The sequence below is a fragment of the Lissotriton helveticus genome, chromosome 7, assembly GCF_964261635.1.
Source record: "Lissotriton helveticus chromosome 7, aLisHel1.1, whole genome shotgun sequence".
Classification (NCBI taxonomy): Eukaryota; Metazoa; Chordata; class Amphibia; order Caudata; family Salamandridae; genus Lissotriton; species Lissotriton helveticus.
In genome coordinates this window covers 1,292,308,585-1,292,335,958 of record NC_136068.1, presented here as the reverse complement: position 1 = coordinate 1,292,335,958, position 27,374 = coordinate 1,292,308,585, and the positions used below count along the sequence as shown (strand labels likewise).

General features: G+C 49.0%; 1 protein-coding gene across 1 annotated transcript in view; it reads right to left on the bottom strand.

Annotated features, from left to right (window-relative positions):
- ITGB4 (integrin subunit beta 4) overlaps window positions 1–27,374 on the bottom strand; it is a 293,817-nt gene that overhangs the window by 94,580 nt on the left and 171,863 nt on the right. Inside the window, exons 21-25 of the mRNA XM_078654540.1 lie at window positions 26,475–26,578; window positions 25,891–25,949; window positions 16,976–16,999; window positions 12,361–12,509; window positions 10,559–10,738 (exon numbers count right to left, since the gene is read on the bottom strand). Coding sequence (XP_078510666.1) covers window positions 10,559–10,738; window positions 12,361–12,509; window positions 16,976–16,999; window positions 25,891–25,949; window positions 26,475–26,578 — 516 coding nt within the window. The remainder of the gene's footprint in view (window positions 1–10,558; window positions 10,739–12,360; window positions 12,510–16,975; window positions 17,000–25,890; window positions 25,950–26,474; window positions 26,579–27,374) is intronic.

The following is a 27,374-nucleotide window of genomic DNA, read 5'->3' as shown; positions in this document are numbered from 1 at the left end:
CACTGCCACTGATCCTCCTGAGTCCATGATTTTCCTTGCTTCTTCGACAACCGCCAATATCGCAGTTTCTGTGCTCTGTCCGGGCCTAAATCCAGTCTGGGATGGTTCTAGGAGCCCATTGGTTTCGAGATGGTGGGATAAGCTGTAATTGACGTACTTCTCAGCTATTTTACTAATGCCTGGGAGCAGGGAAATCGGCCTGTAATTACTTAGTTCCAATGGGTCCAGGTGCGTTTTTTTGATCAGTGCTTTCACCGTTGCTTTTTTCCAGCTAGGGGGGACAGTGCCGTGGGTGAGAGAGATGTTAATCAGTTTTGTCAGGTAAGGGAGAATGGTGGGTGCAACTAGTTTAAGGATGTTGAGTGGTGCGGGGTCAGTGGGGCAGCCACTATTGATGGAGTTGAATATAGGAAGGAGAGTGTCTATTGTCAGGGGGGTGAAGTGTGACAATTGACATGCAGTAGCTTGGTGTGTGCGACAGGACTGGTCGACAACAGAGGGAGCGTCCGAAGTTGGCGGTGGAAGGGAATTGATGATGTTTGTTATCTTCAAATTAAAGAATTCTGCAAATTCATTGCAACGGGTAGCTGATGGTTCTACTAAGGGGGGAGGCTCCGGCACTTTGAGAAGTTTCTTAGCTATTTGAAACGTTTCCCGGGACGAGTTGGTAGATGATCTGATTTTCTCCTCGAAATAATTGACTTGGGCGGCTTTGAGTGCTTTTTTATAGTTAAGAAGGTTTTTTTTGTATTCAGTTTTTTTTTGTGGGATCGAAATTTTTCCTCCAGTCTCTTTCTGATCTCTTGCAGGCTTTCTTTAGAAGCCGCGTTTCCTGGGTGAACCATGGGGAGGTAGCTTTGCCCCGGGGCTTACCGAAGGATTTTTTTGGAAGCGTTTTGTCCAGTGTCTCTCCTATCCAAGTCGAGAACTCTGCGTCCGCATGGGTGGGGTTGGCGTCAAGTTTGGGGGGTGAACGCTCTAGATGAAGTTTCCATTTTTCTGGATCTAATTTAGACCAGGAGCGCGTGGGTTTGTTAGGTAGGGTTGTGGGGCGAGGAGTGGGAGTCAGCTGCCAATTTAGTGGGACTAAAAAATGGTCAGTCCAAGGTACCGGGATGCGATTTCCTAACAGCGATTTCTATGGATTCCAACGGAGTCGCAATCGCTATTAGGAAATCGCAATTTAGGAAATCGCTAAATTTCGATTTCCTAACAGGAAATCTCAGAAGTGGCACACATGGATGGTGGGCCTTTTGCTCACTCTAGAAATGAGGTACATCGCTGTATATTTCTAAATAAACAGTAGGTGGCGCTCCAAAACCGTTTAGGGATCAGAAATCCATACAGAAAAACTGAAATTTGAAATCCCACATGAAAACATGGGGGGGGTGGGGCGGGGTGACAATGTTTTGCAACTTGCTAGTTTTGTGATAGTGCCTACCACTTCCGTTGACAAGTACCAGAGTTCTGTACAAACAGTAACTGGTGTTAGATCCTGTCAGTCAAGACAAGTCGGGAATCAGAAAATCAACAGTGAAACATTTGCCTTGGAAACATTTAAGGGTAATACTATTGAGCCGCCAGACAATAATACCTCCATTATTCATTATTAGAATATTCATGTTTTTCTACGGATCATAGCAGGTTCAGAGCACTTTAGGGGAAGTCAAACACAAGTGTTTATGAACATTTGTCATGAAGGCTCAATTTGGCGCATTCCCGTCTAAACACACTCCAAAAGCTTTCCATGTAACCAGTGCTGGAAAATGACAAAAAACGTACTCTCTCCTTTCCCTCTGCCACGCCACGAATCACTAATTCTCAGCTCCCTAATGGGACCTTGGGGCTCTGCTCACCCTGTGTTTATGGGACCAGGAGGAGGGATGCTTCTCAGCAGCGCTGGGATGTATAACGGAACCCCGCATGCCTTTCTGATTTAAAATCCTGTATGTAGGTATTTTGCAGGTAGGTGAATTATAAATATATCAATATCTATCTATACATATGAATATATATATATGTGTGTGTGTGTAGGGGTTATACTTACATGTTAAATGTTTACCACACATATGCCTTTACCATTATATGCTGGTACAGCGCCTTGAGACCTTCACAGGTGAGTAGCGGGCTTTATAAACTCCCTGACTGATTGATTAGAGCAACAATTTGACTTTTTTACAGGTAAGTACAAACCCTTTATTGGTGTATTAGGCATCTGATGAAGACATTGCTGTCGAAACGCGTCATGCCACACTTGCTGAATAAATCCCTTTCCTGAAAGCCCCGCTGAGTCTCTCTGGTTCTTCCTGTAGGAATCATGCTTTTTTCATTCGATTGCGCGTCAGCCCTTGGGCGCGCTTGAGCAGACCCGTCTTCTGAAGCGGCCGGAGGCACGAGGGCACATCTTTCTCAATAGTCCAAGGAATTGGAAGCACTCCGGCCCGCCGCTCTCCTAACTCGCAAGGCTTCCGCTGCAGCCCAGCAGTCCGTGACCTCACGGAGCAGTCAGGATCACTGTATTCTTGGCTCCAGGATTGGCGTTGCAGGAGCTACTAGCGGCTTAGACGTTTGGGGACCCAGGAGAGGGGAAGACTTCAGCCACTGCACAGCCCATACGTCTCACAAGCGTCCACAATCATCCAGTACTCCATGAGACAACAGTGGTTCGAGGGGGAATTACTTACCTGGCTTTCTTGACTGATGAATGCTGGGAGTTGTAGTGTGCCGACGCCGCTATGACGCCTCTCCTCCAATTAGCTTGAACCACCTGGATGGCCACCAATGGCAGGACGCTATTTTGAACTATCAAAACGAACTGGCAGATTTATTGGTGTATTAGGCATCTGATGAAGACATTGCTGTCGAAACGCGTCATGCCACACTTGCTGAATAAATCCCTTTCCTGAAAGCCCCGCTGAGTCTCTCTGGTTCTTCCTGTAGGAATCATGCTTTTTTCATATATATATGTATATATATATATATATATATAAAATATGTATAAAGGGTTTATAATGTAAAATACTTACATTATCTTAGTTTTTCGTTGTTAGGGCACGCATGGTGAAGGCATATGCGTTTTAAAAACAATAACAGGTAAGTATAATCGCTTATTTATATATGTATTTGTAAAGAAATATATGTAGAATTTTTTTTTATACCCACCCGAAAACCCATACCCACCGAAACACTTAAGTTACCTGTGCGAACAAAAATCGTGCATCCACCTTAAACCATAAACACCCCTTGCCCTAACACACACACGCACACATATATATATATATATTGCAGAATCCAAATTGCGGTAAAACTGGTGTGCTGTCAAATCGCTGGTGGTGTTTTAAAAGTGGCGCTACCGCTAGCACTCAGTATGTACAGAAAAGAAATCCCCAACCATATCTGATTGAATAACCAGCACTCGACATCGTGGGCATTCTCTCATTTATTTCGCAGGCTTCAATAGACCCATAGACAAAACAGGAACGCATTTCAGCAGTCAAGCTGCCTTTCTCAACCCTATGTGTGTGTGTGTGTGTGTGTGTTTGTGTATATATATATATATATATATATACATATATATATATATATATATATATATATATACATATATATATATATATATATATATATATATATATAAATATATTGAATACCAGTCCAAACGTTCAATCAAGAATGGCGCTGACTCCGTGAATTCATATCCAAAGTAAGATTTTATTCTCAGTTGCTGCTCAGACGCGTTTCGGCGGATAGCCCCCGCCTTGTTCACTACATATAAATATATATATATATATATATATCTCAATGTACGGAGAATCTCAAGAAGCCCACTGATCGAGTTGAGAGGTATTTTATTTTGACAGAGAAAGACGCGTTTCGACCACAGTCGTGGTCTTTGTCACAATATATATATATATATGTATGAGTTTTAATAAATATGTAATATAATATATATTTATTTTACCTATGAAGTAGTTATCCTTATCTTCCTTGCCAGGAAGTTCAAATACGCCATTGGGAATAATACTCTTGGATTTTGGGTGCCTTTTTAGGTCTCGCCTAGCGACGTAGCAGATGCGTTGTCGCCTTGGCGAGACCTATAGTCGTCTGTTTCTCTGCCGAAGGGGCCCAGGAGATGTGCACTCTGTACGCATGCACATCTCCTGTCCCCGCGTGAACACAGCACGCGCATGGGGCGCTTTCACTTTCCCTCCCTCCCTCCTTCCTCCTAGTTTTTACAGACAGGAGCAGACTGTTCATAATGAAGCCCTGCAGAGTAAACTACTGCTGTTCATCAGAAAAGAAAATGTTTGTGTTACAGTGTTATCATGGCCGATGTTTAGGGTATGCTGAAAGAACTACACAAATAACAAGCATTTGCAATGCAATAGGTCTCACATTTTTGTGAGTTTGAGCTATTGACATTGCAAATGACAATGCCTTTTATTTCTGTTTCCGTTTTTAAAACCTAAATAAAAGGCATTGTTATTTACAATGCCAATAGCTTAAACTTGCGTAAATGCGAGACCTATTGCATTGCAATTGCATTGCAAATGCTTGTTTAAGTTTGCACCTGATTACCACCAAATCTGATTCAATGCTAATAGCATTTCCTAAATGTAAAATTCACAATTAGGAAATGCTATGTACACGTGGTTAAGAAATTGCAACCAGGTAATCCCTATTTGCGATTTCCTATTTTGGGAATTTCAAATGCGATTTCTGATGGTTAGGAATCGCATTTTGCAACCATGTATATTCCTTTTGTACATAAGGAAAGGATATTTTGGATTTCTTAACGGACCGAAATTGCAATTCGGTCAGTTAAGAAATGCAATTTCCTTTTGTACATATGGGCCCGAGTCAATAAATATCATCTCCTTCCCATTACTGGAGTAGTTGATGCACGAGGTGCTGATGTGATTTCCTCTAAGAAGGTTTGGCTGGAATTGGAGGTCGGTAGATCAGGTGGAAAGTGGTGGTCAGGGAGGCTGAGAGGGAAATCAGAAGCTCCATAGACACGGCTGCTGCTATTTTGTGGAAATGGATAATCTAGTTATGTGTCCAAGCTAACTTATGCTACCTGAAAAACAATTTTGCTGTACTTTGAGGCTCATTTTGTGACATTCTTATGTCACTATTTTGACATTTTATCAATTGATTCAAGATGGACCCCAACAATATAAAAAGTATAAATGTTTCTTAGGAGAAAAACTAAAGACACATTCAGCTAGTCAAAATGTTTTCAGTATAAAGGTAAGATTTTTTTCTTGCATATTGAGGCATGGAAACACCGGTTTTATAGTAATGTCCTTTCACATTTATTGAGTAAACCAGATAGTGTAACACATTAAATGCTTTAATCTGATTCAAGCCTATGCCAACACAGTTCCTTTAATAAAGTGTACACCTTCTTTATCCTGCTCAACCCTGCTATGATTTAAACCTGGTCCTTAGTCTTGGATTTATAGTGTAGTCATGTTATATATCCTCGGAAGGTGCCTGTTAACATTATGAAACATCACAACAGAACATTATTGTACATTACCTATTTAGCATGTGTTTCACTAAGAGGCACTGCAAGATACAATGCATCAGACTTCAAAAAGAGGTGTTCTGTCAGAAGGCAAAAAGGTGCAGGTAAGAAGGCCTAGGAAAGAAAGCACAGAAGAGAAGGCAAAGGTGAAAGGGTTCAGGCAACAAGGCAAAGAAAGAAAGCACAACAGAAAAGAGCTGGTGCGAAGGTACAGGCATGAAGGCACAAGTTAGAAAGCACAGTCAAGAATGCACAAGTAACAAAGTGCAGGTTTTGCTACTTGATATCTGTATAGCACAGCATTCACCAATTACTTGGCCTCTCTCGGTGATTGGTGTAGACCTCGCTCTGGAGTTGTGAGTCACCCAATGGAACATCTTCACTTTGGAATTCCATCCCCCAGCCACATTGATGTGGCGCGTGTATGGTTTGAACATGTGTGTTATTCTCATGGAGGTGTACTGTAAAAGGGGACGGTGGGCTTTCCAGCCTCACCTGTTTGAATGTTGAGTTGTTTTTTTCACTATGGTTCGTAATGAGTGTCTTGAGGCACCTAACCTCTTCCAGCTATGGCAGTGTTGTCACAGAGGGGTTAATGACAGCACAGTTTATCCCTCAGCAGGACTAGGCACAGAGTAAACTTAATAATGGACTGTGATATTCTTTTTCTGTGGAGGACGAGCATTACATGTTTCACAGACTAGTCTGTCGCTATGTGTACTTTTAAGACCACATAGGCTTGTGGTTAAATAGATTTATTTTAAGAGCGGAAGGTACATGCAACTGACCCCAGGCAGACCAGCTTAAACTGGCTACCTTGGAATTTCCAGGTCCCAAGGGAACTCAAAATATAATGACAAGCCAACTCAAAATATAATGACAAGCTAAGAATGCCTGCCGTTACTGAGGTTCAATCTGTCACTAAGCATTACATAGCAAACACAATAAGATGATGGATGGAGTGCTGAACCTTTTCAGCCACTCGCCCCCAGTCACAGATCTGGGTGCAATCCATTGTTCTTCTGCTCACTAAACCACTCTGCTCTTGTTAATCTCCTTACTCCCCAGCTTGCATACCCTGGAGAAATGGGTTGTTTTCTTGCACTTGTAACATTGAGCATTCACAGCAGGACATGGTGCCTGGCACACGGTGCATGGATGTTTAAAAACATCCCTTTTTCAATTGGGGATTGTGCTGTGGCCCTTTTCTGGTTACAGAAAAAGGGATGCTTCCGACCTCCTACACAGCAGTTGCATCCTAATCTGGTAGGTGGGACAACAGACTACTTGTCGGCTAGTCCCAATCCTGCAACAATGGCGGTAGGACGCTCGTCTGACCGCCACCGTAATGACCCCCTATGTTTTAACATTGCTAACTTCCTTTTTGACAAAGAAACATCCCCTTCAACAGCCTCTGAATATGTCTTTAATACCTCTTTACAATCCTCCTATGGCATTACGGGAGACCTAGGATCCTGCAAGAACACAGGTGGGGCAGTTACCGATTGCACTACCATGTCGAACTAAAACACAAAGCTTTCAGATGCGACAATTACCAACACTTGTTCTTCTTAACAAAATAAACAAACAACATGGCAAACTGCTCAGCACCTTGAAACCATCCAATCACCTCACGGACCCCCTCCCTGCTAACGCTGTCAAAGACTTCATCCCGTTACTCCTTCCACTCTGGACTAAAATTATCAACAGCTCACTCCAACAAGGAACCATCCCTGACTCCCTCAAAGTCGGACAAGTCACACCTTTACTAAAGAAACCTACAGCCGACCCATCCGATCTAAACAATTACCGTCCCATTACCAATACTCCCACTCTCGCCAAACTCCTGGAAAAATGCGCACAACTACAACTGACCAAACACATTGATCAGTTCGATCTCCTCAACTCTCATCAATCAGGCTTCCGAGCAGGACACAGTACAGAAACCGCTATGACTCACATAATTGACGACGCCCTTCAAATCCTTGACCAAAATGATACCTGCCTCCTCATCCTTCTTGATCTCTCCTCAGCATTCGACACCGTTAAACATGAGAATTTACTCGAACTATTAAACACAAGAATGGGTCTATCTGGGACTGTCCTCAAGTGGTTCACTTCCTTTCTACACAACAGGTCGCAGAAATTCAAGTGCAACAACCTTATGTCCTCGCCAATACCTGTATCGTTAGGCGGCCCCCAAGGATCCTCCTTATCCCCAACCTTGTTCAACCTAGTTATGGAACCTCTCACCACCTTGTTACAAACATCCAATGTACTCTTTCACATGTACGCAGATGACACCCAACTATATCTCAAATTGCAATCCCCCAAAGACATTGTACTCCTGAACTCAACGATCAGAAGCACCCAATCCTGGCTTGCCGATAATCATCTCAAACTCAATGCTTCGAAAACAGAGTTCCTTCTGATCTCACCTCCCGCGAAGATCTCTACCACTCAAACTTGGCTTAAACACCTAACTGCACTCAATGTCCAACCAAGCATCGTGGATTCAGCAAAATCTTTGGGCATAACACTCGACACCAATCTCAAAATGCAGCAACACATCAGCAAGGCAACTAAGGGTGCGAACTACCAAATCAATACACTGAGGAAACTCAAACCCTTCCTCCCAGCCAAAGACTTCCAAACTGCAGTACAAGCGCTAGTCATCCCTCGAATAGAATACGGCAGCATCGCCCTCTGCGGTCTCCCTCTAACTACTACGGCACCCCTAAGAGCTTCTCTAAACGCGGCAGCGAGGCTCATCACTGGGTCAAAAAAACACTCGCATATCTCCCCTGACTTGAAATCCCTGAACTGGCTGCCTTTTGAAGCCAGAATACATCTGAAAATCGCCTGGATGACACACAAGGCTGTACACCTGAGCTCACCCGGTTACCTCACCCAGAAGCTGACAATCTGTGGCGGCTCTAGAAACACCAGAGGCACAAACAATCTTCTGCTAAAACCTCGAAAATTCCGGAAGGAAAAAACTTATAAACGCTCCTTCTCAGGAATGGCACCCAGGATCTGGAACTCACTCCCTCCTGAAACTAGACTCATCCCCTCCATCACATTGTTTAGGAAAGAAGTAAAAGCTATCCTCATGGCTAAACACACTTGATCTATTAACGTGGATTTTTAAAGTCTCTTCACCGATCTGTATTATCTACGATCCCTCGATTATTCGTATTACTTGCATTATTGAATTGTTAAATTGTTGAATTGCTTACACCTATTTTTACGATCTGCATTATTGATGTACCTGTTTTACTATACCCCCCATGTACATACCCCCACCCCACCTATACCTACAACTATGCTGTACCTAATGGCCTGTTATTCACTCTACTGGTGTTATTCTATGCCTTGTAAAGCGCTCTGATATCTGCAAAGATCTTGTTCGCGCTATATAAAACTTTCACAAAAAAAATAAAAAAAATAAACATAAATAAAGCAGTCACTGTTGTCAATGACCACCTTCTTCTGTGTTTACCTTCAGACTCTGCAAAAATGTTGGTTGCTCCTTGCCCTAGACAATGAACTGTTTACCAGCACAGGACCCTGAGTGTATTTTCTTTGTTTGCAAAGAAAACTGCTAACAAAAATGTGTCCTCTTTCTATGGTGATGAACTGTTCACTTTGCAAGGATCTATAGTCCTTCTTCATTGTCTGCAACCATGATGGAGTTTAGTCCCTTTTCACTTTTTGTGCTCCATGTAACGCTCCTCTACACACTCCGACAGGACAAACGTATGCCGATACCACGAACAGCCAGTCACATAGATTTCAGCACCATTCCACCCATGCTTGCAATCAAGCCTGCACTCAAAGGCAATTTCTGATTTAATTCATAGTTCACTGTCTTCTCTCCAGTGACCGAGTAAGGGATTTTCCTTAGGCGCACTCGCAACTCATCTCATCTTGCAATGGTGTCTACACACGCTGCACTCACTGCCACGACGGCTCACTCATAGATGCTCACTCATAAACGGGCATACACGTGTGGACTTAAACTTTCGCAAATGCGAGACCTATTGCATTGCAAATGCCTGTTTAATTAAAGTCAGTGACAGCAGGGGAAATACTTAAAAAGCAAGGAATTCCTTTACGTTTGATAGCGCAGTGCCATCAGCGAAGCAGTGACTTTATCACCCAGGAAAGAGGCTGTCTTTGAACTAAACAAAGCGCCTGCCCGTATCAGACGCACTGTTACTCTCTCATGAGTAACTCAATGGGGTCGGTACCTCTTGCACTCATCTCATTGCATCCCATTCTTGTTGCCAGTTTTAAGACCACACAGGCTTGTAGTTAAATAGATTTATTTAAAGAGAAGAAAGTACATAGAAAGGACCCCAGGCAGACCGGCTTAAAGTGTCTACCTAGGAATTCCCAGTTCCAAAGGCAACTCAGAACATAATAGAATGCCTGCAGTCACAAAGCATTTCATTACAACATGTGCAAGTCTCACACTTCAAATACCACACTAATTGCACACAGTAGCATCTGTTTTTAAGTGAAATAAGTTCCACTGCAAGGTTTGTAGCCATCCATTTGGTAGGTGTCACCTTGAGTGTTGTGCTCACTCTGTAGTGCTGTGCCACCTGGACTATTGTGCTCAGGTGATAGTGAGGTGTGACCTAGAGTATTGAATTCGCTCATTAATGAGGTCTTACCTGAACTATTGTGTTTAGTCACTAAGAGGGCCCTACCTGGAGCACTGCATTCACTCAATACTGGAGTATCAGATGGAGTATGGTGTTTACTCATTAGTGAGGTCTCACCTGGAGCACTAGTGTCACTCCTTAGCGAAGGCTTAGTTAGAATATTGTGTCCACTCCTTAGAAAGGTCCCAACAAGAGTCATGTATCCTACTCATCAGTTAGACTTCTGATGGAGTTTTCTTAGTGAGACCTCTGTACTGTGGCTTCACCTGGAGAATTTCACCTCTAGTAGAGTATCCTACTTCGTTAGCTTAAATTCCGACCTCCCTCTCCCATCACCAGAACCACCACACACCTTGTTCTTTGATGATTGTGATATTCACAAGTTTGCGTCCGATTTCTGCAATACCAACAGGGACACTCGTGGCCTCCACCAGCAGCTGCTTCTCATCATCATCCTCGTCCCGGATGAAGAGTGGCACCCGAACATCCACAGACTCCACGCCTTCTTGAAACTCCACCATGCCATGAGCATCTAAGAGGCAGAGAGTGAAGGGTTGTAAGTGAAGAAGAGGAAAGCTGTGGCATGATGTGTCAATGGGGGAAGGCCATATACATGATGTTGTAGAGTGCTCTGGGAGGTCAAACATGACAGGTCACAGATGAAGACGTGAGAAACAATAAAGTAAGGTGCTAATGCAGGGTGGCCGATGTGATGGTGTATATTCTGGAAGGTAAATGTGACAGGTCATAGGTGAAGACGTGTGAAGTATGATGTGAAGTGTCAATCTGGGGGCGTTAGATGTGATGGTGTGTGTTTTGTAAGGCAAAGGCGACAGATCGCAGGTGACTTCGTGGGAAGCTATGATGTGAGGTGTCAATGCGGGGAGGCAGATGTAATACTGTGATTCTGGAAGGTAAAGGCGCTAGGTCACACGTGAACGGGTTGATGATCAAAGCTCAGAGACATGGGGAGATGATCAACTGTCATTTGCATCAGGATAACGAGGTTAATAAGATTGAGGTGGAGTATGAAATGCCAGAGGTGAGGGGTCAGAGTATATATTTTACAAATTAACAGGTAGAGGCGAATGCCCTATCACGGAAATGCTTTAGTCGCGTATGAAAGGCTAAAATGTGACATGCCAGAGTGCAGGTGAGAGTCTAAAAGAGCGAAGGAATTATTTGGTACGTGACACTCAGACACAACACGTGTCAAAAGACAGTGGCAAGAGAAGTTGCAACAGGTCAGATGTGAGATGGAGGAAAGGCCATGGTTGATATAAATGTATTATAGGTCAGCTGTTAATCAAATGTGTGAAAGTTCAGAGGCATTGGACATGTGGAAGGTGTGCAAGGAGAAAACATAGGACTGTGTTACAAAAGGATTACTGCAACATAGATAAAGTAAAAGTGGTTTAATTCAAGTGATCAAAATAAGCCTACGGCCAGAGCGAACTGTCTTGAGTGAAGCACAGCACCAACTGACAAATGCACAGTGGGACCAAACATCAATTCTGACCAGAACATGGAAGCATAGTCAAAAGATGACAAACAAGCTAAGTGGACAATGGTAATTGTACATTACAGTAATTGTTCATACAGCTCAAGGATTGGTACAAGTTAAAACAAAACATACCTTACAGAATGGTCTAGGGTGAGAGAATGTATTGAAAGCCACAGGTGAGTGGAATGTATGAAAGTTCAGAGGCGAGGGAAACAGATTAAATGTCAGCAAAGACATGAATACTTGAAAGGTCAGTGGTGAGATGAATGTGTTAATGGTCACAGGTGTGGCAGGTCACAGGCCCACAGAACATGTTAAAGTTGGACAGTGAGGTGAACATGAGAAAGATGAGATGCAGTGGGAAATTAACATGTTGAAAGCCAGGGTGAGTGGAATGTGTGAAAGGTAAGAGGTGCGTAGTATGTGTTAAATTCCAAAGGTGAGATGTCCATGTTAAAGGTAAGTGGTTGAATGAATATGCTTAAGGTGACGGTCAGTGGAAAGGAGAAATGATCAGAGGAAAGGAAATAAGTGAGATGAACATGTGAAAAGTCAGAGTAGAGAGTGTGTGAAAGGTCAGAGGCATGAGCGAGTACACATTCTTGCCAAGCTTTCAGTCGTCCTTGTGGACTAAGGGAACCTCTGCTTACCTCGGTCAGAGGTCACAGTGTAGTATCCCGGGGCCACCTTCAGGTCATTGAAGGTCTCCTGAGAGACATGCTTCTCGGTCACCTTCAGAATGTCGGGTTGAGCAGAGCGAGGGGCCAGTAGCACGGTGTCCACAATGGTGTGATCCTGCCTGGAAGAGACAAGCAGCGAGACAACCTGTTTGTACAACTGAAGCACCTCAAGGGTTTATGAGGAGAACTTCATGGGTCCAGAGAGTGGGCAATGCAAAGTGAGGATGAGAGCAGGCCAGAGTGTGAATTATTATGCGGAGGCGGGCGGTCTGAGCACACGGTAGAGTCCCAGGAACTATGAAGGCATAATCCTACCATAAGGACACACTGACTATATGGTTTGTTTTAGGACAGTTCCTGACTCGTGGAAACTCCCCCACTGCTATTAGAAGCAAAGAGGCGAGAAAACATTCTGCAAACAGCAGGGGGTTTGTGTGAAGGTATGTCTCCAGAGACTAACCACATTGAACATGAGTGCATTTCCCATACAGCATTGTGTACTAAACAAGCCATCTGAGCATTCATTAATTATATCCACAGGAACAACCAATATATCATTCAGACCATACCACAACCCACAACACAAGAAAAATCACTATAGACATATAGCTGCAATGTAATGTAGCATCAACATCATACCCTCACCAGCCAACTCCACCCTGTCCCTCACTGAGCCATCAGAAGATCCTCATGAAACGTACCACACCCACTTGTGCAATACCTTTCTGTAGCTTGCTAACTGATCAATGATGCCAATCACTAGCATGAAAACTTCAGGCCAGGCAACAGACAACCTTTCAACCTCATGGTACGAGTCAAGTGCAAAATCTTAGGGTGTGCATGCGCGCACACACACACACACACACACACACCCACCCTATGTACCCAATTTGCCATGTTTAAACAAGACCTCGACCAGTGAAATCTTCTCTTCACTGACACACTCAGTGACCATCATGATTCAGGACTTTGATAAACCCCACAACCATGTAAAATAGGCACACAGTTCTACTGTGCCACAAAACCATACACATAGTAGGGATATGCTATAAATACGTCGATCCCGTAACATCGAGCCGATCTCTGTGTCAGCACAGAAACATCACTTCTCCCAATGCTGGTAGGAAGTGTGCAACATACGGTGGCACTGCCACATGGCCTATTACAATGTATGTTCTTCTCACACATTGTGAATCAGGTGAGGAATGCCGTGTTGTGGAATAGACTGCTACGTCACATTCCTCACAGTAACTTTCAAAGCAGCAACAGGGATTTTTTTTATAATATTAACTGTTTTCACATTGATCACGCCCAAATGACAACATCAAGCCAGAAAGATGACTTGGTAAATCACCGAGATGACATGTGAGTCCAATCTGAGCTTCGCTGCATGATAGCTTGACCTCTGCATGAAGTTGTGGACATCTGCAGTAGCAGACTTCCAGCCATCATCACACTCTAGCAAAGTTGCTATTTTAAGGTTCATTATTTCTATCAGAGGTGGTCAGGTTCAGTACCTCGTGCACTGTAGCAGCCTTTGGGATGCAAGTGGCAAAGAGTCTCTAAAAATCTGATCGCATTTACAAGTAAAGCATCCACTTTGGCCATAGCTCTTTGGTATGATGGCCATTCATCACGTAAGCATACAAATGACCTCACCTGTGTCTCAAAAGTCAATGTACTGAATGGTTACAGGCTCCACAGCACTCGCTGAAAGCTTGAGTGTCATTGAACTCACCCAGATTGTCCCAAATCCAACACACTGGACACACACTAGACCCTATCTTCACCACAAGCGACACCATCAAATACAACTCCACCACACCAATCACATGGACCGACCACTCTATCACCCACTTCCAAGTCAACACCCCTTCCAGGTTCTGCATTCCAAGCAGAAGCTGCAGCAAAATGACAGAAGCAGACTGTCTCGGCATTCTAAGCACGGATCTACCTAGCCTCACAGACAACCTCAACAAGGACATCAACAACTTTAACAACTGGATAAAGAATAGCGCACAATCATCAAACCCCAAAAGTATGGTAGATCAAACAAGCAGGTCAGCTGGTACACATAAGACCTCCTAGACACCAAACGACACTGTAAACAGCTAGAAAGGAAATGGAGAGACAGCCACAACACCACTGACAAAACTACCTACAAGGTTATCACCGGCAAATAAGAGACAGGAAGAAAAAAGCACAAGCACTACTGGACGGCATCAAGGAAAGCTGCAAAGAGATTTTCTCGATTGATAAGGATTTCACCTCGCCCTTAGCCACTGTCAACAATCGCTGCATCCCAACAACTAGACGGATGGGTCTGCAAGAGTCCCAAAAGACTCTTGCAGGAGACTCTTGCAGGAGCAAAAAAGAAAATAGTGTTCTGGTTGTCCTAGGGAGCTTTTTTCCTCCTGGAACATCTCGCTCTCACAAGAGTCAGAATCCTGTGGGAGTGACTGCTCTGATTGGCTGCTAGCACCATGAGAAAAATGTTGCTGGCAGCCATTACATGACTCTGTGACTTAGTCACCCGTCCTGAAATAAAAATGTAAAAAAGTTGTATAAGGGGCAGAGTAAAGATACCCTGACCCTCTAGACCCCCCCCCCCCCTCCCCCCAGACAAAAAAGAAATCGGCAAAAAATGCTTCGATCCTGCCAGAAAAACAAATGACAGCCAGGGCGCATTTATGATGTTTATGCCCAAGATAGCCCACCCCCAGGGCTATAATCATGAAGGGGAAGGGGGATGGTTAGCTCTACTCCCTAAGCCTGAAGAGGCTTCGGGGAATCCACCCCGTGGTCTAACATTTGTTTATATGTGGAGGGGGACGTGCGGGCCCCCTCCTCGATCCTCCAGAGGCCCCAGGGAGTCCACCCCCAGTGCCAAAATGTGTTCATATGGGGAGTGCCACACCCCCTCCCCGAGCCTTGAGCCCACCCCTGGGATGGAAAATACTTTATAAGGGGAAGGGGGTTGTGCAGCCATCCTTTCCGATCCTCAAAAGGCCCCTAGGAGCCCACTGCCAGAGCTAAAATTTAAGAAAATGGGGAGGAGGGCCATTTGCCCCCACCAAAGCCATTAAAGGCCCCGGGGAGCTCACTCCCGGGAAGATTACTTTAAAGGAGGGGGGGGGCGTGCGACCCCCTTCCTGAGCCATAGGGATCCCATCTACCGGGGCTGGCTCAGTAACTATGTGTTTGCTCTCGTTTGGCGGGATCATTTGGAATTTCATGCCAAGGGGAGCAAACCCCAAGTCTGCTCCCAGCAGGTGACCCTTTAAAAATGCTCCTGCCTGTTGGGAGCAGACTTTTGATTTGTTTCCCTGCCCGCACTGAAGCAGGCAGGGAAACAGATCAAAATATTGCTCCCGCCCAGAGGGAACAGCATTAGGAGCTGCTTTCTGAGGCAGGGAGCAATGCCAGCTCCCACTTTATGCGGGGAGCTGACTGGGACCACTGGGCCTTGTCTCCCAACGAGAGTATGGTGGGTGCCCTGGGTGGGCACCAGGGCACCACTTGTAGCAGGGTATGGCCCAGGAAATGGGGTTCCCGTGGTCAAATTAAGCCCAGGGAGGAAAGCTGCATGCCCCCTTCTCTATAAAATGGTGCCAGGCCCCAGGGGATGGAATCCTTAGCTGATATCAGACAGAGGAGGGAGGCCATGTGCCATCCTCCCCTTAAAAATCATGCCGGGCCCCGGACCCTCGGGCTGAAATCAGCTCAGCGAGGGGTGGGGGGCATGTGCCCTCCTTTCCCTGATAATAATGCCGGGGGATGTCGTCCCTGTGGCTGAAATTGGCCCAGGGAGAGGGGCAGCGTGTCCCCCTTCCCCTGAAAATCATGCCAGGCCCTGAGGGAAGGGGTCTACGACCCGAAATCGGCCTAGGAAGAGGGGAAACGTGCACTCCCTTCCCTTTATTTAAAGGAGTGGCACTGGGGGATGGGGTTGCCAGGGTCTTACAATGCTCGGGAAGAAGGGCTATGCGTGCCCAGGTCCCAATTAGGCTCAGGGAGGGGGCCCACGCAGCCCTCCTCACCTTTACAAACAAAAACGTCCTGGGGGATGGGGTCGCTAGGGCCAGACCCTGTGGCCAACACCCCGCCGAAAACAGCCGAAGGCTCAGGGTGGGGCTGGCTGCCTTTTGGGGGTTGGTCATAGGCCAGGCCTTGTGGCCAACTCCTACTGCGCACAGACGAAGACAGTGCGTAGCAGGAAGCTGGCTGCATACGGGGTTGGCCGCAGGGCTTGGCCTAGATGAAGATCACAAGATATCTCTGCAGTGAGTTATGGAGACAGATAGAATTTAGGATATGATCTGAGGGGAAAGATGCGGAGAGATGGGGATAGTGAGAAGGTGGTGTATGCACAGAGGGATGGACAGGGGTTTATCAGTATGGTGACTGAGAAACACTAGCAAGGCTAGGAGAGATGCAGAAAAATATCACAATTGAGGGAAATAATAGAGGCATGGAGGGAAGCAAGGGCGAGGGATGGACATAAGAGAGACAGGAGCATGAAGAATGGAAGGGAAGACAGGAAGAGGAAGTGAGGAGGAGATATACCAACGTGAGGGACACTCACCGCTTCCCAGCGTTGGACTGCAACCTGTGAAGAAAACAGAAGGAGAATAAGATTTTGTCCATGGAGTAGCTCCTTAACAACCCTGCTAGCATGCACGGTTTCATGTTGGTGAGGTGCGCAACTGCAGGAGAGGACAGTGAGGTGCTAAGATGGTGAAGATGGAAGTGAGGTGTTTGGCTGCAGGAGAGTGCCTGGAGTGGAGCAGCTTCAGGAGAGAGTGGGGTGGTGCAGAGCTACAGGAGAAGGTGTTGAGGTGCTGAGTAGAATGAGAGTGTGTTGAGGTCCTACAGCACAGGAGAGGGTGCTCAGCCACAGGAGAGGGTGATGAGATGGAGGATTGTGAGGTGCAGAGCTACAGGAGAGCGTGATTGGGTGCTAAACTTCAGGAGAAGGTGTTGAGGTGCTAAACTTCAGGAGAAGGTGTTGAGGTGCTAAACTTCAGGAGAAGGTGTTGAGGTGCTGAGCTGCAGGAGAGGGTGTTGAGGTGCAGAGCTACAGGAGAGCGTGATTAGGTTCTAAACTTCAGGAGAAGGTGTTGAGGTGCTAAACTTCAGGAGAAGGTGTTGAGGTGCTAAACTTCAGGAGAAGGTGTTGAGGTGCTGAGCTGCAGGAGAGGGTGTTGAGGTGCAGAGCTACAGGAGAGCGTGATAAGGTTCTAAACTTCAGGAGAAGGTTTTGAGGTGCTAAACTTCAGGAGAAGGTGTTTAGGTGCTGAGCTGCAGGAGAGGGTGTTGAGGTGCAGAGCTACAGGAGAGCGTGATAAGGTTCTAAACTTCAGGAGAAGGTGTTGAGGTGCTAACCTTCAGGAGAAGGTGTTGAGGTGCTGAGCTGCAGGAGAGGGTGTTGAGGTGCTGAGCTGCAGGAGAGGGTGTTGAGGTGCTGAGCTGCCGGAGAGGGTGTTGAGGTGCTGAGCTACAGGAGAGCGTGATTAGGTTCTAAACTTCAGGAGAAGGTGTTGAGGTGCTAAACTTCGGGAGAAGGTGTTGAGGTGCTGAGCTGCAGGAGAGGGTGTTGAGGTGCAGAGCTACAGGAGAGCTTGATTAGGTGCTAAACTTCAGGAGAAGGTGTTGAGGTGCTGAGCTGCAGGAGAGGGTGTTGAGGTGCTGAGCTGCAGGAGAGGGTGTTGAGGTGCTGAGCTGCAGGAGAGGGTGTTGAGGTGCTGAGCTGCCGGAGAGGGTGTTGAGGTGCTGAGCTACAGGAGAGCTTGATAAGGTGCTAAACTTCAGGAGAAGGTGTTGAGGTGCTGAGCTGCAGGAGAGGGTGTTGAGGTGCAGAGCTACAGGAGACGGTGTTGAGGTGCTGAGCTGCAGGAGAGGGTGTTGAGGTGCAGAGCTACAGGAGAGCTTGATTAGGTGCTAAACTTCAGGAGACGGTGTTGAGGTGCTGAGCTGCAGGAGAGGGTGTTGAGGTGCTGAGCTGCAGGAGAGGGTGTTGAGGTGCTGAGCTGCAGGAGAGGGTGTTGAGATGCTGAGCTGCAGGAGAGGATGTTGCGGTGCAGAGCTACAGGAGAGCTTGATTAGGTGCTAAACTTCAGGAGAAGGTGTTGAGGTGCTGAGCTGCAGGAGAGGCTGTTGAGGTGCTGAGCTGCAGGAGAGGGTGTTGAGGTGCTGAGCTGCCGGAGAGGGTGTTGAGGTGCTGAGCTGCAGGAGAGGGTGTTGAGGTGCAGAGCTACAGGAGAGCGTGATTAGGTGCTAAATTTCAGGAGAAGGGGTGAGGTGCTGAGCTGCAGGAGAGGGTGTTGAGGTGCTGAGCTGCAGGAGAGGGTGTTGAGGTGCTGAGCTGCAGGAGAGGGTGTTGAGGTGCTGAGCTGCAGGAGAGGGTGTTGAGGTGCTGAGCTGCCGGAGAGGGTGTTGAGGTGCTGAGCTGCAGGAGAGGGCGTTGAGGTGCTGAGCTGCAGGAGAGGGCGTTGAGGTGCAGAGCTACAGGAGAGCGGGATTAGGTGCTAAATTTCAGGAGAAGGGGTTGAGGTGCTGAGCTGCAGGAGAGCGTGATTAGGTGCTAAATTTCAGGAGAGGGTGTTGAGGTGCTGAGCTGCAGGAGAGGGTGTTGAGGTGCTGAGCTGCAGGAGAGGGTGTTGAGGTGCTGAGCTGCCAGAGAGGGTGTTGAGGTGCTGAGCTGCAGGAGAGGGCGTTGAGGTGCTGAGCTGCAGGAGAGGGCGTTGAGGTGCTGAGCTGCAGGAGAGGGGGTTGAGGTGCTGAGCTGCAGGAGAGGGGGTTGAGGTGCTGAGCTGCACAGGGACGTTGTGAGGTGATGAACTACAGGAAAAGGTGTTGAGCTGGAGGGTAGGGTGCTGAGTCGATGAGCTGCTGGATAGGTCAGTGAGGTGCTGAGCTGAAAGTGATGGTGGTGAGGTGCTGAGTTGCAAGTGAGAGTAATGAGCTGCTAGCCTGCAGGAAAGGGTACTGATGGTCTGAGCTGTAAGAGATGGTGGTGAGGTGCTGAAAGGTCAGTCGGGTGCATAGTTGCAGGAGGGTAATGAAGTGTTCAGCTGCAAGAGAGGGTAATGTGGTGCAGAACTGCAGGAAAAGCCTGTGAGATGCTGAACTTCAAGCGAAGGTAATGAGGGACTGAAGTACAGACAACGGCTATGAGGTGCTGAACTGCAGGCAAGGATTGTGAGGTGCTGATTGCATGAAAGGGCTGTGAGGCGCTGAACAGCAGGCAAGGATTGTGAGGTGCTGATTGCAGGAAAGGGCTGTGAGGCGCTGAACAGCAGGCAAGGATTGTGAGGTGCTGATTGCAGGAAAGGGCTGTGAGGCGCTGAACAGCAGGCAAGGATTGTGAGGTGCTGATTGCAGGAAAGGGCTGTGAGGCGCTGAACAGCAGGCAAGGATTGTGAGGTGCTGATTGCATGAAAGGGCTGTGAGGCGCTGAACAGCAGGCAAGGATTGTGAAGTGCTGATTGCAGGAAAGGGCTGTGAGGCGCTGAACAGCAGGCAAGGATTGTGAGGTGCTGATTGCAGGAAAGGGCTGTGAGGCGCTGAACAGCAGGCAAGGATTGTGAGGTGCTGATTGCAGGAAAGGGCTGTGAGGCGCTGAACAGCAGGCAAGGATTGTGAGTTGCTGATTGCAGGAAAGGGCTGTGAGGTGCTGAACTGCAGGCAAGGATTGTGAGGTGCTGATTGCAGGAAAGGGCTGTGAGGCGCTGAACAGCAGGCAAGGATTGTGAGGTGCTGATTGCAGGAAAGGGCTGTGAGGCGCTGAACAGCAGGCAAGGATTGTGAGGTGCTGATTGCAGGAAAGGGCTGTGAGGCGCTGAACTGCAGGCAAGGATTGTGAGGTGCTGATTGCAGGAAAGGGCTGTGAGGCGCTGAACAGCAGGCAAGGATTGTGAGGTGCTGATTGCAGGAAAGGGCTGTGAGGCGCTGAACAGAGGGAGAGGGTAATAAGAGACTGAACTGCAGGAGAGAGTGATGAGGGGCTGACATGCAGGAAAGGGCTGTGAGGCGCTGAACAGCAGGCAAGGATTGTGAGGTGCTGATTGCAGGAAAGGGCTGTGAGGCGCTGAACTGCAGGCAAGGATTGTGAGGTGCTGATTGCAGGAAAGGGCTGTGAGGTGCTGAACTGCAGGCAAGGATTGTGAGGTGCTGATTGCAGGAAAGGGCTGTGAGGCGCTGAACAACAGGCAAGGATTGTGAGGTGCTGATTGCAGGAAAGGGCTGTGAGGCGCTGAACTGCAGGCAAGGATTGTGAGGTGCTGATTGCAGGAAAGGGCTGTGAGGCGCTGAACAGCAGGCAAGGATTGTGAGGTGCTGATTGCAGGAAAGGGCTGTGAGGCGCCGAACAGCAGGCAAGGATTGTGAGGTGCTGATTGCAGGAAAGGGCTGTGAGGCGCCGAACAGCAGGCAAGGATTGTGAGGTGCTGATTGCAGGAAAGGGCTGTGAGGCGCTGAACAGAGGGAGAGGGTGATAAGAGACTGAACTGCAGGAGAGGGTGAGGAGGGGCTGACATGCAGGAAAGGACTGTGAGGTGCTGAACTGCAGGAGAATGTGGTGAGGTACTGTTCTACAAGAGAGGGTGGTGAGGTACTGAACTGCAGGAGAGGGTGGTGAGGTGCTGGACTGCAGGACAGGGTGGTGAGGTGCTGGGCTGCAGGAGAGGTTGGCGAGGTGCTGGACTGCAGGAGAGGGTGGTGAGGTGCTGGGCTGCAGGAGAGGGTGGTGAGGTGCTGGACTGCAGGAGAGGGTGGTGCGGTGCTGAACTGCAAGAGATGGTGGTGAGGTGCTGGACTGCAGGAGAGGGTGGTGAGGTGCTGAACTGCAGGAGAGGGTGGCGAGGTGCTGGACTGCAGGAGAATGTAGTGAGGTGCTGTACTGCAGGATAATGTGGTGAGGTGCTGAACTGCAGGAGTGGGTGGTGAGGTGCTGAACTGCAGGAGAGGGTGGTGAGGTGCTGGACTGCAGGAGAGGGTGGTGAGGAGCTGAACTGCAGGAGAGGGTGTTGAGGTGCTGAATGCAGAAAAGGGCTCTGAGGTGCTGAACAGAGGGAGAGGGTGATGAGAGACTTAACTGCAGTAGAGGGTGATGAGGGGCTGACATGCAGGTAAGGACTGTGAGGTGCTGAACTGCAGAAGAATGTGGTGAGGTACTTTTCTACAAGAGAGGGTGGTGAGGTGCTGGACTGCAGTAGAGGGTGGTGAGCTACTGAACTGCGGGAGAGGGTGGCGAGGTGCAGAATGCAGGAAAAAGCTCTGAGGTGCTGAACAGAAGGAGAGGGTGATGAGGGGCTGCCATGCAGGAAAGGGTTGTGAGGTGCTGAGTTGCAGGAAAGGGCTGTGAGGTGCTAAACTGCAGGAGAGGGTGGTGCGGTGCTACACTGCAGGAGAGGGTGGTGCGGTGCTAAACTGCAGGAGAGGGTGGTGAGGTGCTGAATGCAGGAAATGGCTGTGAGGTGCGGAACTGCAGGAGAGGGTGGTGTGGTGCTAAACTGCAGGTGAGGGTGATGGGCTGAACTGCAGGCCAGGACTGTGAGGTGCTGAACTGCAGTCGAGGGTTGTGAGGTGCTGAATGCAGGAAATGGCTGTGAGGTGCGGAACTGCAGGAGAGGGTGGTGCGGTGCTGAACTGCAGGCAAGGACTGTGAAGTGCTGCACTTCAGGAGATGGTGGTGAGTTGCTGAAATGCAGGCAGGGACTGTGAAGTCCTGTACTGCACTTGTGAGAGGTTGTGAGGGGCCGAACTGCAGGAGAGGGTGGTGCAGTGCTGAACTGCAGGAGAGGGTGGTGCAGTGCTGAACTGCAGGAGAGGGTGGTGCAGTGCTGAACTGCATGAAAGGGCTGTGAGGTGCTGAACAGCAGGAGAGGGTGAATTGGGGCTGAACTTCAGGCCACAACGGTGTGGTGCTAAACTGCAGGAGAGGGTGGTGAGGTGCTGAACTGCAGGCAAGGGCTGTGAGGTGCTAAACTGCAGGAGAGGGTGGTGAGGTGCTCAACTGCAGGCAAGGGCTGTGAGGTGCTGAACTGCAGGAGAGGGTGGTGAGGTGCTGAACTGCAGGCAAGGGCTGTGAGGTTCTGAACTGAAAGAGAGGATATTGAGGGGCTGAACTGTAGGCCAGGGCTGTGGGGTGCTAAACTGCAGGAGAGGGTGGGGAGGCGCTGAACTGCAGGAGAGGGTGGGGAGGCGCTGAACTGCAGGAGAGGGTGATGAGGTGCTGAACTGCATGAAAGGACTCTGAGATGCTGTACAGCGGGTGAGGGTGGTGAGGTGCTGACCTGCAGGAGAGGGTGGTGAGGTGCTGAACTGCAGGAAAGGACTCTGAGCTGCTGCAAAGCGGGTGAGGGTGGTGCGGTGCTGAACTGCAGGAGAGGGTGGTGCAGTGCTGAACTGTAGGAGAGGGTGGTGAGGTGCTGAACTGCAGGAGAGGGTGGTGCAGTTCTGAACTGTAGGAGAGGGTGGTGAGGTGCTGAACTGCAGGAGAGGGTGGTGCAGTGCTGAACTGCAGGAGAGGGTGGTGAGGTGCTGGACTGTAGGAGAGGGTGGTGAGGTGCTGAACTGCAGAAGAGGGTGGTGCGGTGCTGAACTGCAGGAGAGGGTGTTGGGGTGCTGAATGCAGGAAAGGGCTCTGAGGTGCTGAACAGAGGGAGAGGGTGATGAGAGACTTAACTGCAGTAGAGGGTGATGAGGGGCTGACATGCAGGTAAGGACTGTGAGGTGCTGAACTGCAGAAGAATGTGGTGAGGTACTTTTCTACAAGAGAGGGTGGTGAGGTGCTGGATTGCAGTAGAGGGTGGTGAGCTACTGAACTGCGGGAGAGGGTGGCGAGGTGCTGAATGCAGGAAAAGGCTCTGAGGTGCTGAACAGAAGGAGAGGGTGATGAGGGGCTGCCATGCAGGAAAGGGTTGTGACGTGCTGAGTTGCAGGAAAGGGCTGTGAGGTGCTAAACTGCAGGAGAGGGTGATGCGGTGCTAAACTGCAGGAGAGGGTGGTGCGGTGCTAAACTGCAGGAGAGGGTGATGGGCTGAACTGTAGGCCAGGACTGTGAGGTGCTGAACTGCAGGAGAGGGTGGTGAGGTGCTGAATGCAGGAAATGGCTGTGAGGTGCGGAACTGCAGGAGAGGGTGGTGCGGTGCTAAACTGCAGGAGAGGGTGGTGCGGTGCTAAACTGCAGGAGAGGGTGGTGCGGTGCTGAACTGCGGGCAAGGACTGTGAAGTGCTGCACTTCAGGAGATGGTGGTGAGTTGCTGAACTGCAGGCAGGGACTGTGAAGTCCTGTACTGCACTTGTGAGAGGTTGTGAGGGGCCGAACTGCAGGAGAGGGTGGTGCAGTGCTGAACTGCAGGAGAGGGTGGTGCAGTGCTGAACTGCAGGAGAGGGTGGTGCGGTGCTGAACTGCATGAAAGGGCTGTGAGGTGCTGAACATCAGGAGAGGGTGAATTGGGGCTGAACTTCAGGCCACAACGGTGTGGTGCTGGAGAGGGTGGTGAGGTGCTGAACTGCAGGCAAGGGCTGTGCGGTGCTAAACTGCAGGAGAGGGTGGTGAGGTGCTCAACTGCAGGCAAGGGCTTTGAGGTGCTGAACTGCAGGAGAGGGTGGTGAGGTGCTGAACTGCAGGCAAGGGCTGTGAGGTGCTGAACTGAAAGAGAGGATATTGAGGGGCTGAACTGTAGGCCAGGGCTGTGGGGTGCTGAACTGCAGGAGGGGGTGGGGAGGCGCTGAACTGCAGGAGAGGGTGATGAGGTGCTAAACTGCAGGAGAGGGTGGTGCGGTGCTAAACTGCAGGAGAGGGTGATGGGCTGAACTGTAGGCCAGGACTGTGAGGTGCTGAACTGCAGTAGAGGGTTGTGAGGTGCTGAATGCAGGAAATTGCTGTGAGGTGCGGAACTGCAGGAGAGGGTGGTGCGGTGCTGAACTGCGGGCAAGGACTGTGAAGTGCTGCACTTCAGGAGATGGTGGTGAGTTGCTGAACTGCAGGCAGGGACTGTGAAGTCCTGTACTGCACTTGTGAGAGGTTGTGAGGGGCCGAACTGCAGGAGAGGGTGGTGCAGTGCTGAACTGCAGGAGAGGGTGGTGCAGTGCTGAACTGCAGGAGAGGGTGGTGCGGTGCTGAACTGCATGAAAGGGCTGTGAGGTGCTGAACAGCAGGAGAGGGTGAATTGGGGCTGAACTTCAGGCCACAACGGTGTGGTGCTGGAGAGAGTGGTGAGGTGCTGAACTGCAGGCAAGGGCTGTGAGGTGCTAAACTGCAGGAGAGGGTGGTGAGGTGCTGAACTGCAGGCAAGGGCTGTGCGGTGCTGAACTGAAAGAGAGGATATTGAGGGGCTGAACTGTAGGCCAGGGCTGTGGGGTGCTGAACTGCAGGAGGGGGTGGGGAGGCGCTGAACTGCAGGAGAGGGTGATGAGGTGCTGAACTGCATGAAAGGACTCTAAGATGCTGCACAGCGGGTGAGGGTGGTGAGGTGCTGACCTGCAGGAGAGGGTGGTGAGGTGCTGAACTGCAGGAAAGGACTCTGAGCTGCTGCACAGCGGGTGAGGGTGGTGCGGTGCTGAACTGCAGGAGAGGGTGGTGAGGTGCTGAACTGCAGGAGAGGGTGGTGCGGAGCTGAACTGCAGGAGAGGGTGGTGCTATGCTGAACTGTAGGAGAGGGTGGTGAGGTGCTGAACTGCAGAAGAGGGTGGTGCGGTGCTGAAGTGCAGGAGAGGGTGGTGAGGTGCTGAACTGCAGGAAAGGACTCTGAGCTGCTGCACAGCGGGTGAGGGTGGTGAGGTGCTGAACTGTAGGAGAGGGTGGTGCAGTGCTGAACTGTAGGAGAGGGTGGTGAGGTGCTGAACTGCAGGAGAGGGTGGTGCAGTTCTGAACTGTAGGAGAGGGTGGTGAGGTGCTGAACTGCAGGAGAGGGTGGTGCAGTGCTGAACTGCAGGAGAGGGTGGTGAGGTGCTGGACTGCAGGAGAGGGTGGTGTGGTGCTGAACTGCAGGAGAGGGTGGTGCAGTGCTGAACTGTAGGAGAGGGTGGTGTGGTGCTGAACTGCAGGAGAGGGTGGTGCGGTGCTGAACTGCAGGAGAGGGTGGTGCGGTACTGAATTGCAGGAGAGGGTGGTGCGGTGCTGAACTGCAGGAGAGGGTGGTGAGGCACTGAACTGTAGGAGAGGGTGGTGAGGCACTGAACTGTAGGAAAGGGTTGTGAGGTGCTGGACTGCAGGAAAGGGTGGTGAGGTGCTGAACTGAAGGAGAGGGTGGTGAGGCACTGAACTGTAGGAAAGGGTTGTGAGGTGCTGGACTGCAGGAAAGGGCTTTGAGGTGCTGAACTGAAGGAGAGGGTGATGAGGTGCTGACTGCAGGAAATTGCAGTGAGGTGTTGCACTGCATGAAAAGTTAATGAGGTGCTGAACTTCAGGAGAGTGTGAGGAGATGCTGAGCTGCAGAAGAAAGTGGGGAGGTGCTGATCTGCACAGAAGAGCTAACACATCTTGACACTCACCTGAACTTGGTGTGCTGCAGCTTGTGGGCTCCAGACACTTGCTTGTACACATCATTCAACTGCAGGAAAAAGGTTGAGTTGATTAAAAAAAGATAAAGAGTGGGAGAAGCAGTGAAGGGAAATGAAGAACGAGAGTGAGAAGATTTAGAGAAAGGCACTGGGATTAGTAGGGGAGGGAGACAGAAGAAATAGTTGAGCCAGAGTTGTAGAGGTAAGTAAGTGACAGCAAGGTGACAGGTAGACTTTGCACAACTCTCATAAATAAAAGAGGAAGTAAAGAGAGATGACACAGGCATGGATGATAGAAGAGAGCGATGGCAGATTAAGGAAGAAAAGAAACCTAAGGAAGAAAGAGGAAGGAGAATAATAGAGGGTACAAAAGATGTGACAGGGTGGGTTAAGGAAGAGAGAGAGCAAGAGGACAGAAAATAGACAAACGAAGTAAAGGAGAGAGAAAAAAAGTAAATAAGGACATGAATAACAGAAGTAAAGCAGACAGAGGAATGACAGCCTTAAAGAAGGAAGCCCAAAGGGATTAAAGTCAAAAGGGGGCTTGAAGATGAGAGACTGTTGGAACTACTTACATTTTCCTCGACCTCTCTTCTCACTTGGTCGAACTCACGGGTCTCTGGCTTTGAAAGATTTTCTGTGAAGAGCCGAGCCAGCCTCAAAGAGATAGGATACGAAACTAAGGAAAGAGCGAGAGAGAAGCCATCACTGGCAATTCGCACAAACCCCCCTAAGAGCCTACCTCAAGTGAGTGCAGAGAGTGAAGGTGAGAAAGAGAGACAGTGAGAGAGAAAGAGAGAGAGAGAGAGAGATAGGGCGACTGAAAAGAGGGCGATACCAGAAACTACATCATAATGGTGGACAGAGAGGTCGGAGAACGAGAGGGAGACAGAGAAAAAGAGTATGACAGAGACATAGTGGGAGAGAAAGGGATAGATTGAAAGAAAGGATGAGGCCATTAGGGAGAGCAATGCAGACAGAGAATACGAGAGAGACAGAAAGGATACAGAACAGACATCAATATGTTATGTTATGTTAGTGGATTTGTAGGGTGCATGGCTGCCCCAGCAACGGGGCGTCCCAGCACCGGGGTGTCCCAGCGCTAGTTCCAGATCAGACTGCAGAGGAGAGATCGGGCTGGGGGTTCAGCTGGAATAAGCCAGGTCTTCACGGCCTTTCTGAAAGCCCAGTGATTCTGGATGCTCCTGATAGTCACTGGGAGAACGTTCCAAAGGGCCAAAGCCTTCGCTTGGAATGAGCGCCCTCCAGCTCCTACTCTTCTGACTCGGGGAACCCAAGCCAGGTGAAGGTCCGCAGAGCGCAACTCATGGCGTGGGACATACGGAAGAAGTAAACTAGAAAAGATAGGAGGTGCTTGAAGGGTAAGGATTCTGTAAGCAATGCACAATGTCTTAAAGTGGATTCTCTTGTCCACCGGAAGCTGAAGTTGTTTAGAACTGAATTCAGAAACTGAG